Here is a 13,099-nt window from a genome sequence, read left to right on the forward strand (position 1 = left end):
CTGCTCCAACAAGACACCAAACTAATAAAACTTTTCTGATGTGAGACCTCAAGCAGAAGAACAAGACAACCTTTACTCAAAACAGATGTATGTAGGTACATAGATTAAATAATTCTTAACATTTCAGATTTCCCTGCACATTTGTAGTTGTTTTCTTTGCATAGTTGTGTACTTTGTTAAGTGATATAATTTAATAAAACAAAAATTATAAGGAATCCAAGGTCTTTTAATGGTACAGTCTTAATATCTATTGTTAAAAGAACCCAAGCAAACAAACTAAAAAAGGCTTCATCTTAAGCTTTTTGATCTGTTTTATAGAAGGAACTTTATTCTTTCTAAAGAACTTTTATTTTAAAGAAATTTGATAGAAATGTTTTTATATCCCTTAGGGACATAGAACAAAATACTCTAGGTCTTTTAGAGTATTTTACATCCCTTAGGGATGTAAAAAAAAAAACACAAACAACCATCAAACAGAAATATCCCAACCCATTAAGGAATGTTAAAATTACAGCATTTCCTAGTTAAGGCTTTAAAAAAAAAACCAAAAACCAAAAACCAGAACAAACTAATTAGCCAAAGGAGCCATTATAAAGATAAATGCAATATAAATAAATAATTATGATCTCAAGTCCTTTTCTCCATTATTATAATTTTTAATTGTCCAAAATACCTGGCCCTACTACTGAGGATAGCATCATTAGATTACTGCCTTACTGTTACCACATTCACTAAGAAGCCCAGGTCAAAATCTGGAACCCTCACTCAGCACAAGCAAAAACAGCTCTGAACAGGGATCCAGAAAATGGGTAAATGCAAGGAAATGACAGATCAGATCATGACAGATCTTTGTCCCCAGATCAGGCAGCAGTGGCTTGGGGCATCTCAAACTCCGCTGGGAAAATCTGCTCGCAGCGAGGGCAGAGGGCTGACCTTGCCCAACCACTTCTGCCATCGTGAGCGTGGCCTTTCCAAACTCCTTCTGTTGCTAGCAAGCACCATAAACACCCACTGCAGGCCCCTTTGTGCGCGGCACAGCCCCAGGAATACTCACAGTCCCCCTGCTCCGAGGCCCACGCCGACCACGCTGCCACGCGGCTCCGCACGTCCACCTGCGTGATGGTCCCGGGGGGCACGGGGGCAGGGGCCCGGGGCGGCGGGGGGATGGCACTGTCAGCTTTGGAGATCATCCTAGGGGACAGGAGAGAGCCCACGAGTGACACTGGAAGGGTAAAAGTTCTGTGCTCCAGTGCTAGGTCAGAGGAAATGAGGAGGCCTCACAAGGACTGCGCACCACGCGATGGGCTTGCCAAGTAAGCAGCCAGAGGTGTAAATGTGTTAAACTCCAGACCGTGATGTGCAAATATGTTAAACACAGCACAAAACCACTTCACCAGGGAGTGAGCAAATCTTTGTCACCTGGGAAGTCCCCAAGCAGTGCCAAAGAACACGAGGAGACCAGCCAGCTCTCACAGATAAATTCAGGGCCTTGGCATTATTGGGTGGCATTTTTACCACTGCAGTTGTAAGGGTGGGACTTGTCTTTTGTATGAGAGGAAATTGGAAGGTTTGGAGCTGCCTTTCAGCCATCACAAATCAAGTATCTGGTCCCCTAAGTCTGGCCAATTGTCAACCACCTTTTGCTCAATACCCTGCCAACAAAACCAAGTTCACTGGCTGATTTGTTTTCTAACAGGGGCCTGTTCATCCTCTCTCAATACAAACATATCAATATCATGGATTGCACTACCTGCAATTTTCCAGTTCTTAGTGTAGTTTTAAATGCTGTAAGAAAAGAGGACTTTGTATTCATTCTGCAGTCTGTTGATACCAGCAGACAAAAAAACTCACAGTAGCTCCTGTCATGTATATCCTCCATTCCTTTCCCAGAGCTCTATTTAAAAACTAGTTCTTCACCTTAAATTCACCTTTTATAAACCCAGCTCGTTCACAGCATTCAACAACAAGACCACAAAACATCAAATGCTGTTTGGTCTTTGAACAGCTAATAGTAGTAGTAGTAGCAGTACTAGTACTAGTAGTAATAATAATAGTAATATAATAACAATAATAATGATGATAATAAATGATCATAATAAATAATAATAAATAATAATTTTTAAAGTTTAAATTTGAATAAATAAATACATAAATTTCTTTTGCCTTTCCTTCCTCCAGTCCCCTTTCATTCATCAACAACCTTGCAGCACCTCTGTGATGCCTCAGAGGCTCAGTGAGGCAGGAGGGTCCCTCCCTCCCTGTGACCCAAACCCTGCAGGCACATGAGCCAACAAGGAGGAGCCAGCACTCAGCTGCCACCCACGTTTGACCTCTGGGCCTCACAGCCCTCAGAGATTGATATCTCAGATTATTTGTCCCAACAGATGTACTGACCTACATTCTTTTCCCAATTAAATCTCATTAGTTTCCCAGCACGTCCAATGCGTTTGAGTCCCTCTGGATTGCCTCTCAGTGCTTCTACCTGGTTTGCAATAGTGCCACAAATAGTAAAGTCTATTTATTTAATTTTAAACCTGCAAACAGAGTTAGACACAATTCAGGGTCTCTTTTGTTTTCCTAGGAGTGCCCCTTGCTATAGGAAATATTTGTAAGTTGCACATCAGAATTTAACAGGTATCCAGAACTATTATACATTCATTCTAATTTCTGTCCAGCAGAGACTTCTCTATCTGAGCACAATTATTGCTGAGAGATACTATCAGCATCAGCTACACACTGAATTTCTAACAAGCTACTACCATCACCATTCAGTTTCTGATATATTTGTGCCTTTGCTTTTATGCCTCTGTTTGCTACCTCTCATTCCTGTATTAATCCTCTCTGAACCAAACAGATTCTTTCCCTCACATTTTCCAACTGGCAGAGAAGATTTTGCTACCAGGGAAACAAGAAGTCTTCAGCATCATTAAACAGGCAGGCAGGAAGATTATTCAATCTTCGGTTGCTGTTTTATTTAACATCTTCAGATCCCAAAACCTTTTAGCATAATATTATTTACTTGGAGATATGGGGAATTTCTGGTTTTTAATTTAAATTCTGAACTAGTTGACCCACATGCAGAGCTGAGACATGCAAAGCCATTCTCTGGCAAGTGGAATTGCTCTCAGCTGTTCCCATCACTAAGGTGGAATTGGGAAAGGTAAGACTGACATTATAAATTGAACAGAACATGAGAAAATTATTAAAGCAAGATATGGCTTTAATACACATGGCTTTAAAAGTATATTATTAGCTAGAAGGAAAAAAGCTGAAGCCCCCCACAAAACCCCAAAAGACAGCAGGCAGACCTGAAGAGCTTCTGACAGCTGTCACAATGATAATCCTATATACTGCCAAGGAGTTGGATTTTTACCTCAGTGTCTCAAGCCTCTTCTTTTGCTTCCCACTTTTGCTGTCACTGATTGCACTTTCAATATCTTCATGAATAAGGGTAGCCTAAGGAGACATCAGGAGCAGGAAACATCAGGAATCAGCTACTCTTTGAAATAAATATCTCACCTTTAGACAGATAATACCTGATCAAATCCCGTTTATTTAAAAGCACTGGGACAAATTATTTTACGCATAAACCATGAAAAAGAAGAGAATAAAATCTGAGAGTTGGTATTTTTGTCACTACTCCAGCCTCAAGCATTATCATCACACAAGAACCTAATCTAGACACCAAATTTGTCTAACAGCTGTAATTATCTCAAGTCAACCACTATTGCATAAGCTTTTTCCCTCAAAAATATGTAATTTTTGGTTGTCTCAAGTATTTTGTTTGTCTCAGACTATAAAAAGAAAATCTACTAAATATAGAAGCAGCAAAACTACTATAGATGGCAGCATTAAGAAAGTAACTTGTCATGGTTCAATTTCCTTTCAGAAATAATGACAGCCTCCAATTTCTCTTTGATGTGACAGAAGATGAATTTCTCAGAAGATTCCCTGATCTGTACCTTCCTCCCACTCCACAAGTGCAGCCTGCCTCCACCAGTGGCCCCACAAGTGAAATTTTGATGCACGTCTAAAGTATTATTTTAATAGATCTTGCATTAAATAGGTCATGGCTTCTCACAGGATTTAGAATGCTCTGTTACATGTCTTCAGCTGACAAATTAATTTCCTGCAAAGGCTGTCAAAGCCCAAATCTGTCAGTGTCTGGCTCACTCTGCAAGGACCATGTCTTTCCCAGCACCCTCACCATGCAGAAGTGTGTACCTTTTTGGGAGGAATAATGTGACTTCTGCTAGGACCAGAAGACATTGCTGAATTTAGGATTCCAGGGGATTACAGGACTTTTCAGGCTATAATGGACGGCACTACAGAATAGTTAGGATATTTCAAGCTTAAAAGAATTAATAGAAAACAAAAACTTTAGGGGACCAGAGTAACTTAAACCCAAAAGAAGTCCATTAATCCAACACTCTTGGTATTTATTTATTATTTAATTTTGTTTCTTGTTTATAAAATGTCAGAATGCCCCAAATAGTATTGATTTTAACTATTTTTTATTGCAGAGGCTCCTGAGGCTGTTTGTAACTTCAAACAAAAGCAGGGAAAAGCCAACAGAGAAAGACCTAAACTTTCAAAACCAGAAAACTTTCATGGGTAAGAAAAAAACCCCAGGGTATGGCCACAGAATCAAACAATACTTCAGAACAAAGGGAGATACTGGACTTCCAAATCATGTCTGTATTCTGTATTTTTACAGAGTTTATTTTATAGAGTCTGTCCTCTATATTTTTATATCTACACAGAGGAACAAGTTCAAAAATGAAGAGAGACCAACTGTACACATTGAGAAGCTGGGTCCAAAAGGGATCCCTGCACTATTTAACACAACAATCCCTGAATTTCTGACAGGATCCCACTTTCCTTTAAACCAGCAAATTCTGTGCAACAAATCACACAATGACTAATCATCCTCACACCACTCTCACCATGCTAATTCCAAAACTGTTCCACAGTGTGATTAAAAATCTGTTGTTTCAAGACAATAATACAAACTACTACAAAGGAATTAAGAAATCCCCATGAAATGATCAACTGGAATTACAGAGAGTAACTAACAGAATTAAAATTTATAACCTCAGAAACAAAGAAGTATTTCAGAATACATTAAAATAAATAATTTACACTTGAAGGCAATATTTTCATCAGAGACAAGCAATATCTTTCCTTGTTTTGCCCCTCCTGCAAGGAATATTTTCCCTTTCAAGATCTCTCCAGCAGAGCAGAGATGCAGAGATGTGAGAATGTAGAGAATGTTTAATTGCTCAAAAAGAACAGAAAGAGCAGGTAAGACTCAGGGCTCAGATGAGCTTTTTGCAGATTGTAAAATAAATTTGAGATAACTCAAATTATTTTACACCACTTTTGTCAGAAGTGTAAAGGCAAACCATAGATATTTTCCAGAGCTTTATACGTTTGCAAAGCCAAATTAGCAGTACAGAGTCCAAGAACCAATATTTACAGTAAAGATATATTTGAACATGCACTGAGGAGTCAGCTTAAATATTAGATTACTCCTTTGCAATACATATTACACTACATTTACTAACATACTGTAAGTAGTGCTGATAAAGAATTATTTTCTAAGAATTAACTCATCTTTATCCACTGTGCTGGTCAATTCATACAATCTCCCCTATTCAAATAAGTCATAGCAGATCTTCACTATTATCTTACCTTAATTTCATCACACTGGAAAAGATGCAAATCAGGCTTGTTTTGGGTTGGTTCTTTACATATTAATGCAAGAATTGAGTTGTAATTGCACGCATTCATCACAGCTTGGCAATGCTGAATTGTGCTTAAAGGAAAATTCTCCAGTTCATTCTATCAGAAGAGGGGAAAAAAAGAAAAAAACACAAAATGCCACTTTACTATACAGTGTCCTGATCTCAGAAAAGCTGCATGAGCAAAAAAGGGAAAGTGATAATAAGCTAATTAAAATCCTCAGTCTCACATACATCGTTTTTCTGCTCGCTCCCTTCTCCTCTCTCTCTGAAAATGAGACTGTCACTCACAGATCCTACCTTTGATTCCAAGTCCACCAAGCTGACAGCTTTGTCATCCACTTGAAGAATCATGTCTTGAGTCCACACTTTGCCTTTGGCATCCAACAATTTCAGCTTCCTTATTCCATCATCCACTGTGATCATCGCCTCTTTGCGGTCCAGAACAAAGGTGGTCAAGTGCTGGTGAGTAAAATGTGCATTTAAAAGAAATTGTGATTGCAATTTTCCCTATTGTTCAGGAGTGCCAGTATTTAAATTGTCAGGGTGTAGCAGTGCAAATTATTCATGAGTAAAAGTGCCTTTGTATACGGCAGGACACATGAGGAAGGATGTTTAGTCCAAAATGTCATTTTAAGTCAACTTATTTTTGTGGCTTGCTTTTTGACACCCACTATCATTTCCTCACTACTCAAAGCAGTCAGATTTGAAGGCTCATTCTGACATCCTCCAGGTATCAAAGCTAGAATTAAACCACGAGTTTTAATTAGCTTTTTCAGGAGTGAAAATCTGTCTCTCTCCTGGCAAGCTGAATTCAGGGAGTGCCAGCAGAGGCTTCCCAGAGTCTCCCTGCCAGTGTAGCTCCATCCTCACCCTGACCTGGAGTGTCCTCATCTCCTCCAGAGCTGCCAGCAGCCTGCTGGTGGCAACCAGGATGGGCTTGCATCTGACTGGGATACCTTATGGATGGGCTGGTCACTTTTATGTGCAGCACAGAAGAAAACCGTAACAATTTTTGCTCACCATCAGCTTGGAGTATTCTCCAGACTCAATTAATGGCCTGGAAACTAAATAGTGCCTCACAAACTTCACCTCAGCTAGCTTCCCTGTCATTATGGCTGTGGCAATTTCTCCTTCAGCATGCCAATTGTGCAAGAAAACCCACAAAATTATTTCATTTTGTTCAGGCATAAATCCACCTTCACATTCTAATTGAAGATCTGGTAACACTCATTCAAGCTGAACCACATTTAATGTATGCCTGCATATCTGTCTTCTAAATAACTTTAAAAAACAAAAATAATACAAAAGGATTAACTGTGTTTTCTTCTATTACAGGATAACAGCACATGGTAATTACAGAGAAGAAAGTAGGTGTAAGCTGCATTTAATCAAAGTATTTAAAAGAAGTAAAATGAAACAAACACTGCACTGGCTGCTTACCCAGGAATGCTTAGATTCTAAATGCAAGTAGTAATTGTTATGCCAGTACAGGACCAAAACAGTTATGAAGAAAGCACACAAAATAGACAGGCAATTAAGACCAAATCAGGTATTCATTTGCAAACAGATTGTAGGACTGAAGCATTTGAAATAAGGAGTCTTCTGCATATGATCTCACAATTGATTATTTAAAACCCAGCAAAAAGGAGCTGAGGATCTGTGGTGTTTGCAAGACTTGACTTAAGCCATGACAGTGGTCTAATGGCAGCAGGAGAAAGATGGCATTTTAAGCCAAAGTAAGGCTCCAAAAGGAGGCACTGCATCCACAAGTGCTTAACAGGCTACACACAGGCACACAGGCCTTAGCCTGCTGAATATTTTAAATATGAGAGCAGCACGCAGTAATTCTGCAAAGCAGCTTAAGGCAGCAAGGCACACACTTTGCTCTTCACACTGGGGAAGACTCAGTGCAGGCACAGTATTTAATTCTGTATTTAACCACCACACACTCCACCCACTGGGACACTGAGGGGTTAATGCTCAGCACTTTATGAATATTCTAATATCTCTGCTGATTAGATGTGATCAGAGTATTAGCTTTAAATACCAAAGTGTCCCTTGCCAGCAGCACAGCCTTGTTCAGCCCTGCCTCATCTTTGCAAGGAGCCAGGTTCAGAGGCAGGGCAGCACAAGGTGTGGAATTGTTGCTCTGTTGAGGAGTCCTGTCTGCTTGCCAAACCACACACCACTTTGCACACATCCTTCCACATCCAGATTTCAGCTCACTGGGGCAAAGCTAGAGAATTTGAGACATTTCAATATAATCTGCTCTGAATTTGAGACATTTCAGTGTAATCTGCTCTGAAGTGACCCCAGGCTGGAGGGATATTTTGGAAGATGCATGTGCCTTGAAGCTTATATATCCTCAAAAAAAAAAAAAAAAACCATGTAGGCAAAAATAACCACATGTAACTGAGAGCTGTAATTGGTGTATCCCTCTCATCTCACCTCCACGTGGTACTGTGATGTTTCAGATATGCTGCTGACACTGTCTCGTGCATAATTCTTCCTTTGTTCTGCAGATGGGAGGAAAAGAAAGAATAATTATTCACTCAGTGCCTTATCCTGGTGTCTTGACTGCTTCTCAGAGACACTTTGGACAAGTTGTACACATGAGAAGAGGAGATAAGCTGTGGTTAATTTCTGTATTTCAGCAGAAAATTCCTCCACCCCCACATGGCCCAGCGCAAGGACCATTTTTACGTCAGCAATGTTAACAGGGAGCTGGTGGGTGCCCAAAAAAGCCATTTATCTCATCCAATGGGGCAGGACACTGGAGGGGAGCAGTGCTCTGACTGCAAACCCTGCCTTGGGAAGGCTGATTATCAAAATCTTTGCCTTGCCACTGTAGCAGCAGTATGATAACTAGCACTGGGCTCACTGTATCTGTATGAGCATCCTTGAAAGCAAAAGCACTTTCTGATATATACAAATAATTCTCATGCTAAATCTGCCAGAGGACAAAGGCACACACACAAAAAAAAGACCTGACATCCTTTATTTCTTCATGAGGTATTCAATTCATTGAATTGCTAATGTAGAAATAGGCATGGAAATATACATAAACACAGCAAAATATCTCAAAACAGAAATATTTTTCAGCTAACAAAACACAATGCTGCAAAACCAGAAACATTATGTGCCTTTTACTCTGTACAGTAGATTTACATTAAACCAGGAGAGGAAGGAAGGGGAAAAGTAAGATGAAGACAAAACACACACCCACACCACAAAATAATGAATTTAGATGAATACTAAAGAACACTTTTCAACTCTAGTGGAAAAAAACCGAATGCAACATTTGGAAGTTTTGGGGTTTTTTCACTACAACCACTTAAGTGCCTGATCTGGAAGACCAGGAGCTTTGTTGTGAAAAAGTCAGTAGGTGGCATGGCCAAGAGAGGTTTGGGAAACTATGGAAATTGGTAAATTTTTTTCTGTATTTCATTAAAAATCTCAATTTCTGATCATCAAGTAAAATAGGTGGTTTGATTTCTTTTCATATGATGAATATACAAAACATACATATGAAATACACCGATTTCAGCACATTTGGAGTAGTTGGAAACAAAATAAAAGTGATTTTGTTGACAGAAAGGTTAAGTTACTTTTTTGCAAAAAAAAAAAAAAAATCTAAATACTATGAACCATATGATCTGTGACATACAGAGATCTGCAGGAGGAGTCCATAAAAGTCCCCCTACAAATGTCCCTTCTGTGGCCAGGGCTCCTCCATGCAGGAATTCCAGGTGCAAAGACAGCAGTGCCCTCACCTTCAGACGTCACTCATGGAAGGAAGCATTTGTCACATTTTATAAACACACCATTCTCTCTTCCCTTCTCACTGATTTTCACAAAAAAACCAAATTTCTGAGATGCAGCACTGGCCTGAAGCCCCGCTCCCACGGTGACAAATGCCACTGAGGCAGCAGAGCCATCCTAATCCTGCACAGCAGCTGCTTACTTTGCTTCAGCAGGGGAAGGGTGCAGAGCAAGCAGCCAAATGCAAGGACAACACAAATGATCAGAATTTTTAGCCAGGCGTGTGAATATTTCAAAATAGGTATCTTGCTTTCATTATGCATTATTCTGAAATCCCAAGGCATGTAGGATACAGCCTTGGGATTTCAGCCTTGATCATTCCATCTGTATCTACTATTTCTGCTTTTGCAGCATGTTGCTGAAATGAGTTTTTCACTGACTGTCTCTTTAACCACAGCACACAAACATGCACACCTCAACAGCACAGCCAGTAAAGCAGGGCTGTCTGATTTGCTACCTTTCTTTTTTTGTTTGGATGATGATCTGAAGAAGTAAAGTCCATCTGTTCCTAATAAAACAAGGGGATTAAAAAGCAGTATCTAGTTTAATCCCATAGAATTATTTGCATCTCTAAGGGGATCAGTTAGCAGCCTTCTGCTGTGGACTGTAAGTGATACTTAAATACTGTCCAGTAAGAAAGAATATATGCTTTAAACAAAACAAGACAAACAAAAAAAATTACTAGTTTCAATAACAATGCACCAATACTCAGTTTTGAGTGTTGTCATACAAAAATGGAAGTTTTGTGCTATTGAATTAAACAAGCATCAGAAAGTTTACATCCACTGTAAAATTTGTAAATGCTGCAAACAGTAATAGTTGGAGCTGCTTTAAATAAAAAAGAAAGTCATATATATATATATATATATATATATATATATATATATATATACACATATAAAAGGCTCCAAAGGAATCAAAAAGCAGAGAGTAAATTAGGAAGAGGCTCCTTATTCTGCTTCTGTGTTAAAACAGGAATTTCAAAACCATTTGCAGCATGGATTAACAGATCCTCTTCCACAGAGCAGCTCAACACTCCCAGTAGGACAGGATGGAAAAATGTTGAACACACACTGTCATGGAGAGATTAAATGTGAATTTTATTAAAGTTCTTGTTACTATTACGTTGTAATTAACATCAACTTTAATAAAATTTACATTTAACAAAAGTCAATCCGTGTTTGTGGTAATAAATAAAAGTAGGGACACAAGAACTGAGATTCCACACTGAGAACAATTCATATTTACAAACTTATTTCTTTAAAGCAGGTGGAATGAGAATTAGAACCTGCTGGAGACCCAAGTTATCACTTAGAGCAGAGCACAACATTTCAGCTGGGACTGAAACACTGTTATAGACGATCTGGAGGTGGATTCTACAGCTGCACCCTGAAATTATTCACCCATCAAAATACATCTTCTAACACAAATCCTGGCATCAGGCAAAATTCTTTCATTGTTGGAAAGATTTGTCTTCAGCCTTTGTTTTCCAAAGCTTTTACAATCCAATGGTTCATAAGTGGGTCTCCTTTCCCTTACAGCTCCCTGAGACTTGTTTTTTTTTGTCTGTCTGGCATGAATCACACTGAAGGAAGAACAGTCCCCTCATGATAATATGAACATTACACAAAGAAAGAGAGAGAAAAAAAAGAAAAAAAAGGAAAGGCAATAAAAAGACTGGCAGCTAAAATGTCCTTGTCCCATGGCTTTTGCCAGCACCTCAAAACGAATCTTCAAGCTCTGCTTTCTCCTAGTGCCTGGCTCCTGTCCCAGATTCCACCTACAACCCTCCAAAAGTTCTCCCCTTGCCATTAGAAAGGACACAAACCCTTTTGCAGCCCCTCGTGCTGAAGTGCTCCACTGCCCTGAGCTCCTGGAAAAGCTGATGAAAGCCTGCACATCTGTTCTCTGTCCTCTCCAGAGGACACAAGGGACTGCTGCTCCTTCCTGCAGCACCTCTGTGTTTCCATTTCCCAATCAGAGAGATCTCAGCTGGTGACTCTCACAGCTTCTTTCGTCTGTATAAAACACTTTCTTTTCCTACAGAAGTGTCCATTGCCATTCTTCAGGAAATGCAGCTTCCATCTCTCAACTCTTTCACGTATCAAAGTGACAGATTATTACCCATCAATATTAATCTGACTGCTTTTACAGAAATATCAACTTATCACACTAACTGCAACTGCAGGTAACACAAGCTCTGCTATTGAAAAGGAGCAACAGAATTTGCTGATGTGCTGAATGCAGAGGGTCTGGCTAGGATGGAGATGATTTTGGATCTGATAACATGGGGATATTTTAGCTGGGGCTGAATGGTGTCAAAGTCTTCTCTAAATTTCTTATTCTGCTGCCCCAGTGAGAGGGCTGGGAGTGCACAAGAGGCTGACACAGCTGGGACAGCTAATATCCTTACTCAGCAATAAAACAGGCGGATAGTCTTTCCAAAGACTCCTTGCTCAGATAATTTGGCAATTGCTGTCCTTGTGGAAGGCTGTGAGTAAATCCCTTTGTGCTATTTAGTCCCTTTTCCTCCCTGTTCTTTCCTTCACCCCTTAAGCCATCTTTATCTTGACCCATCAGGATTTTTTCTTGCTTTTTCTCTTTCGATTCTCCCCCCTGTTCTGCTGCAGAGAGGAGACAGGCGGAATGAGCAAGCAAATGGGGATGTCCTCAGATGCTGGCTGGGGTCAGCCCCTGACACTGAAAACAAAATAATGGTTTTTGTGCTTTGTTTCACTCTTCTCATCCTCCCAATCAATCTCAGCCTCTCACAGGTCCCTTCATGCATGAAGAGGCTATTGAAGCTGAAGTGAAATACTACAATAGAGACTTACAGATATGAGGCATAAAACTATCAAATGAAGAATAAAACTATCAAAACATAAAAAACCTTATCAAAATTATTGAGTTTTTCCCTGTATACTCTACTCATTGCAGCTCTTACACCCACCACTAAAAGTACAGTGCAGCCCTAATAACAGGTTAGCTCAAACTCTGCTGATATGCTGCACACCATTTAGATAAAGGATTTTTCCTTTGGTAAAATAAAAAAAAAAAGAAAAAGACAGGATCATGGGAGAATACACTTAAGTTCAATTCTTAACCATCAATTCTTAACCAATCTATAGCAAATGTAACCCAGAAGAATGTGATTAAAATAAAATCTCTCAAAACACAAAGGCAATAAAATGAAAAGCAACACATTTCACTTATAGGTCCTGAGTGTAAAATCTACATTTCACTTATAGGTCCTGAATGTAAGATCTACTTGCTACTGAAGCTTCCAGAGGAATAGGAACATTGCTCCAAGAAACTAGTACTATTCCTGATGTCTGATGTGGACAGATATTACAGCAATTCACGTTGTGCGAAATTATTGAATGTGCCAGTCATCAGGAACAGACCATGTTTCTGTTTTCAAACAGAAGTTGAAAACTACTGATTTTATTTTCATTTTTGAAAGCATCCAAACCACCAGAAAACATAAAGAAACCTCTTAACCAAAGACTTTCAGCCATGTCAAACACTCT

General features: G+C 39.4%; 1 protein-coding gene across 2 annotated transcripts in view; it reads right to left on the reverse strand.

Annotated features, from left to right (window-relative positions):
* Window positions 1–13,099, reverse strand: part of EPS8 (epidermal growth factor receptor pathway substrate 8) — a 125,605-nt gene that overhangs the window by 29,724 nt on the left and 82,782 nt on the right. For both annotated transcript variants that reach the window (XM_059471917.1, XM_059471918.1), the window contains 5 exons: window positions 8,196–8,263; window positions 6,045–6,206; window positions 5,695–5,844; window positions 3,374–3,456; window positions 1,055–1,191 (listed from right to left, as the gene is read on the reverse strand). In XM_059471917.1, the coding sequence (XP_059327900.1) occupies window positions 1,055–1,191; window positions 3,374–3,456; window positions 5,695–5,844; window positions 6,045–6,206; window positions 8,196–8,263 (600 nt within the window). The remainder of the gene's footprint in view (window positions 1–1,054; window positions 1,192–3,373; window positions 3,457–5,694; window positions 5,845–6,044; window positions 6,207–8,195; window positions 8,264–13,099) is intronic.

This window comes from Ammospiza nelsoni, chromosome 5 (genome assembly GCF_027579445.1).
Source record: "Ammospiza nelsoni isolate bAmmNel1 chromosome 5, bAmmNel1.pri, whole genome shotgun sequence".
Taxonomy (NCBI): Eukaryota; Metazoa; Chordata; class Aves; order Passeriformes; family Passerellidae; genus Ammospiza; species Ammospiza nelsoni.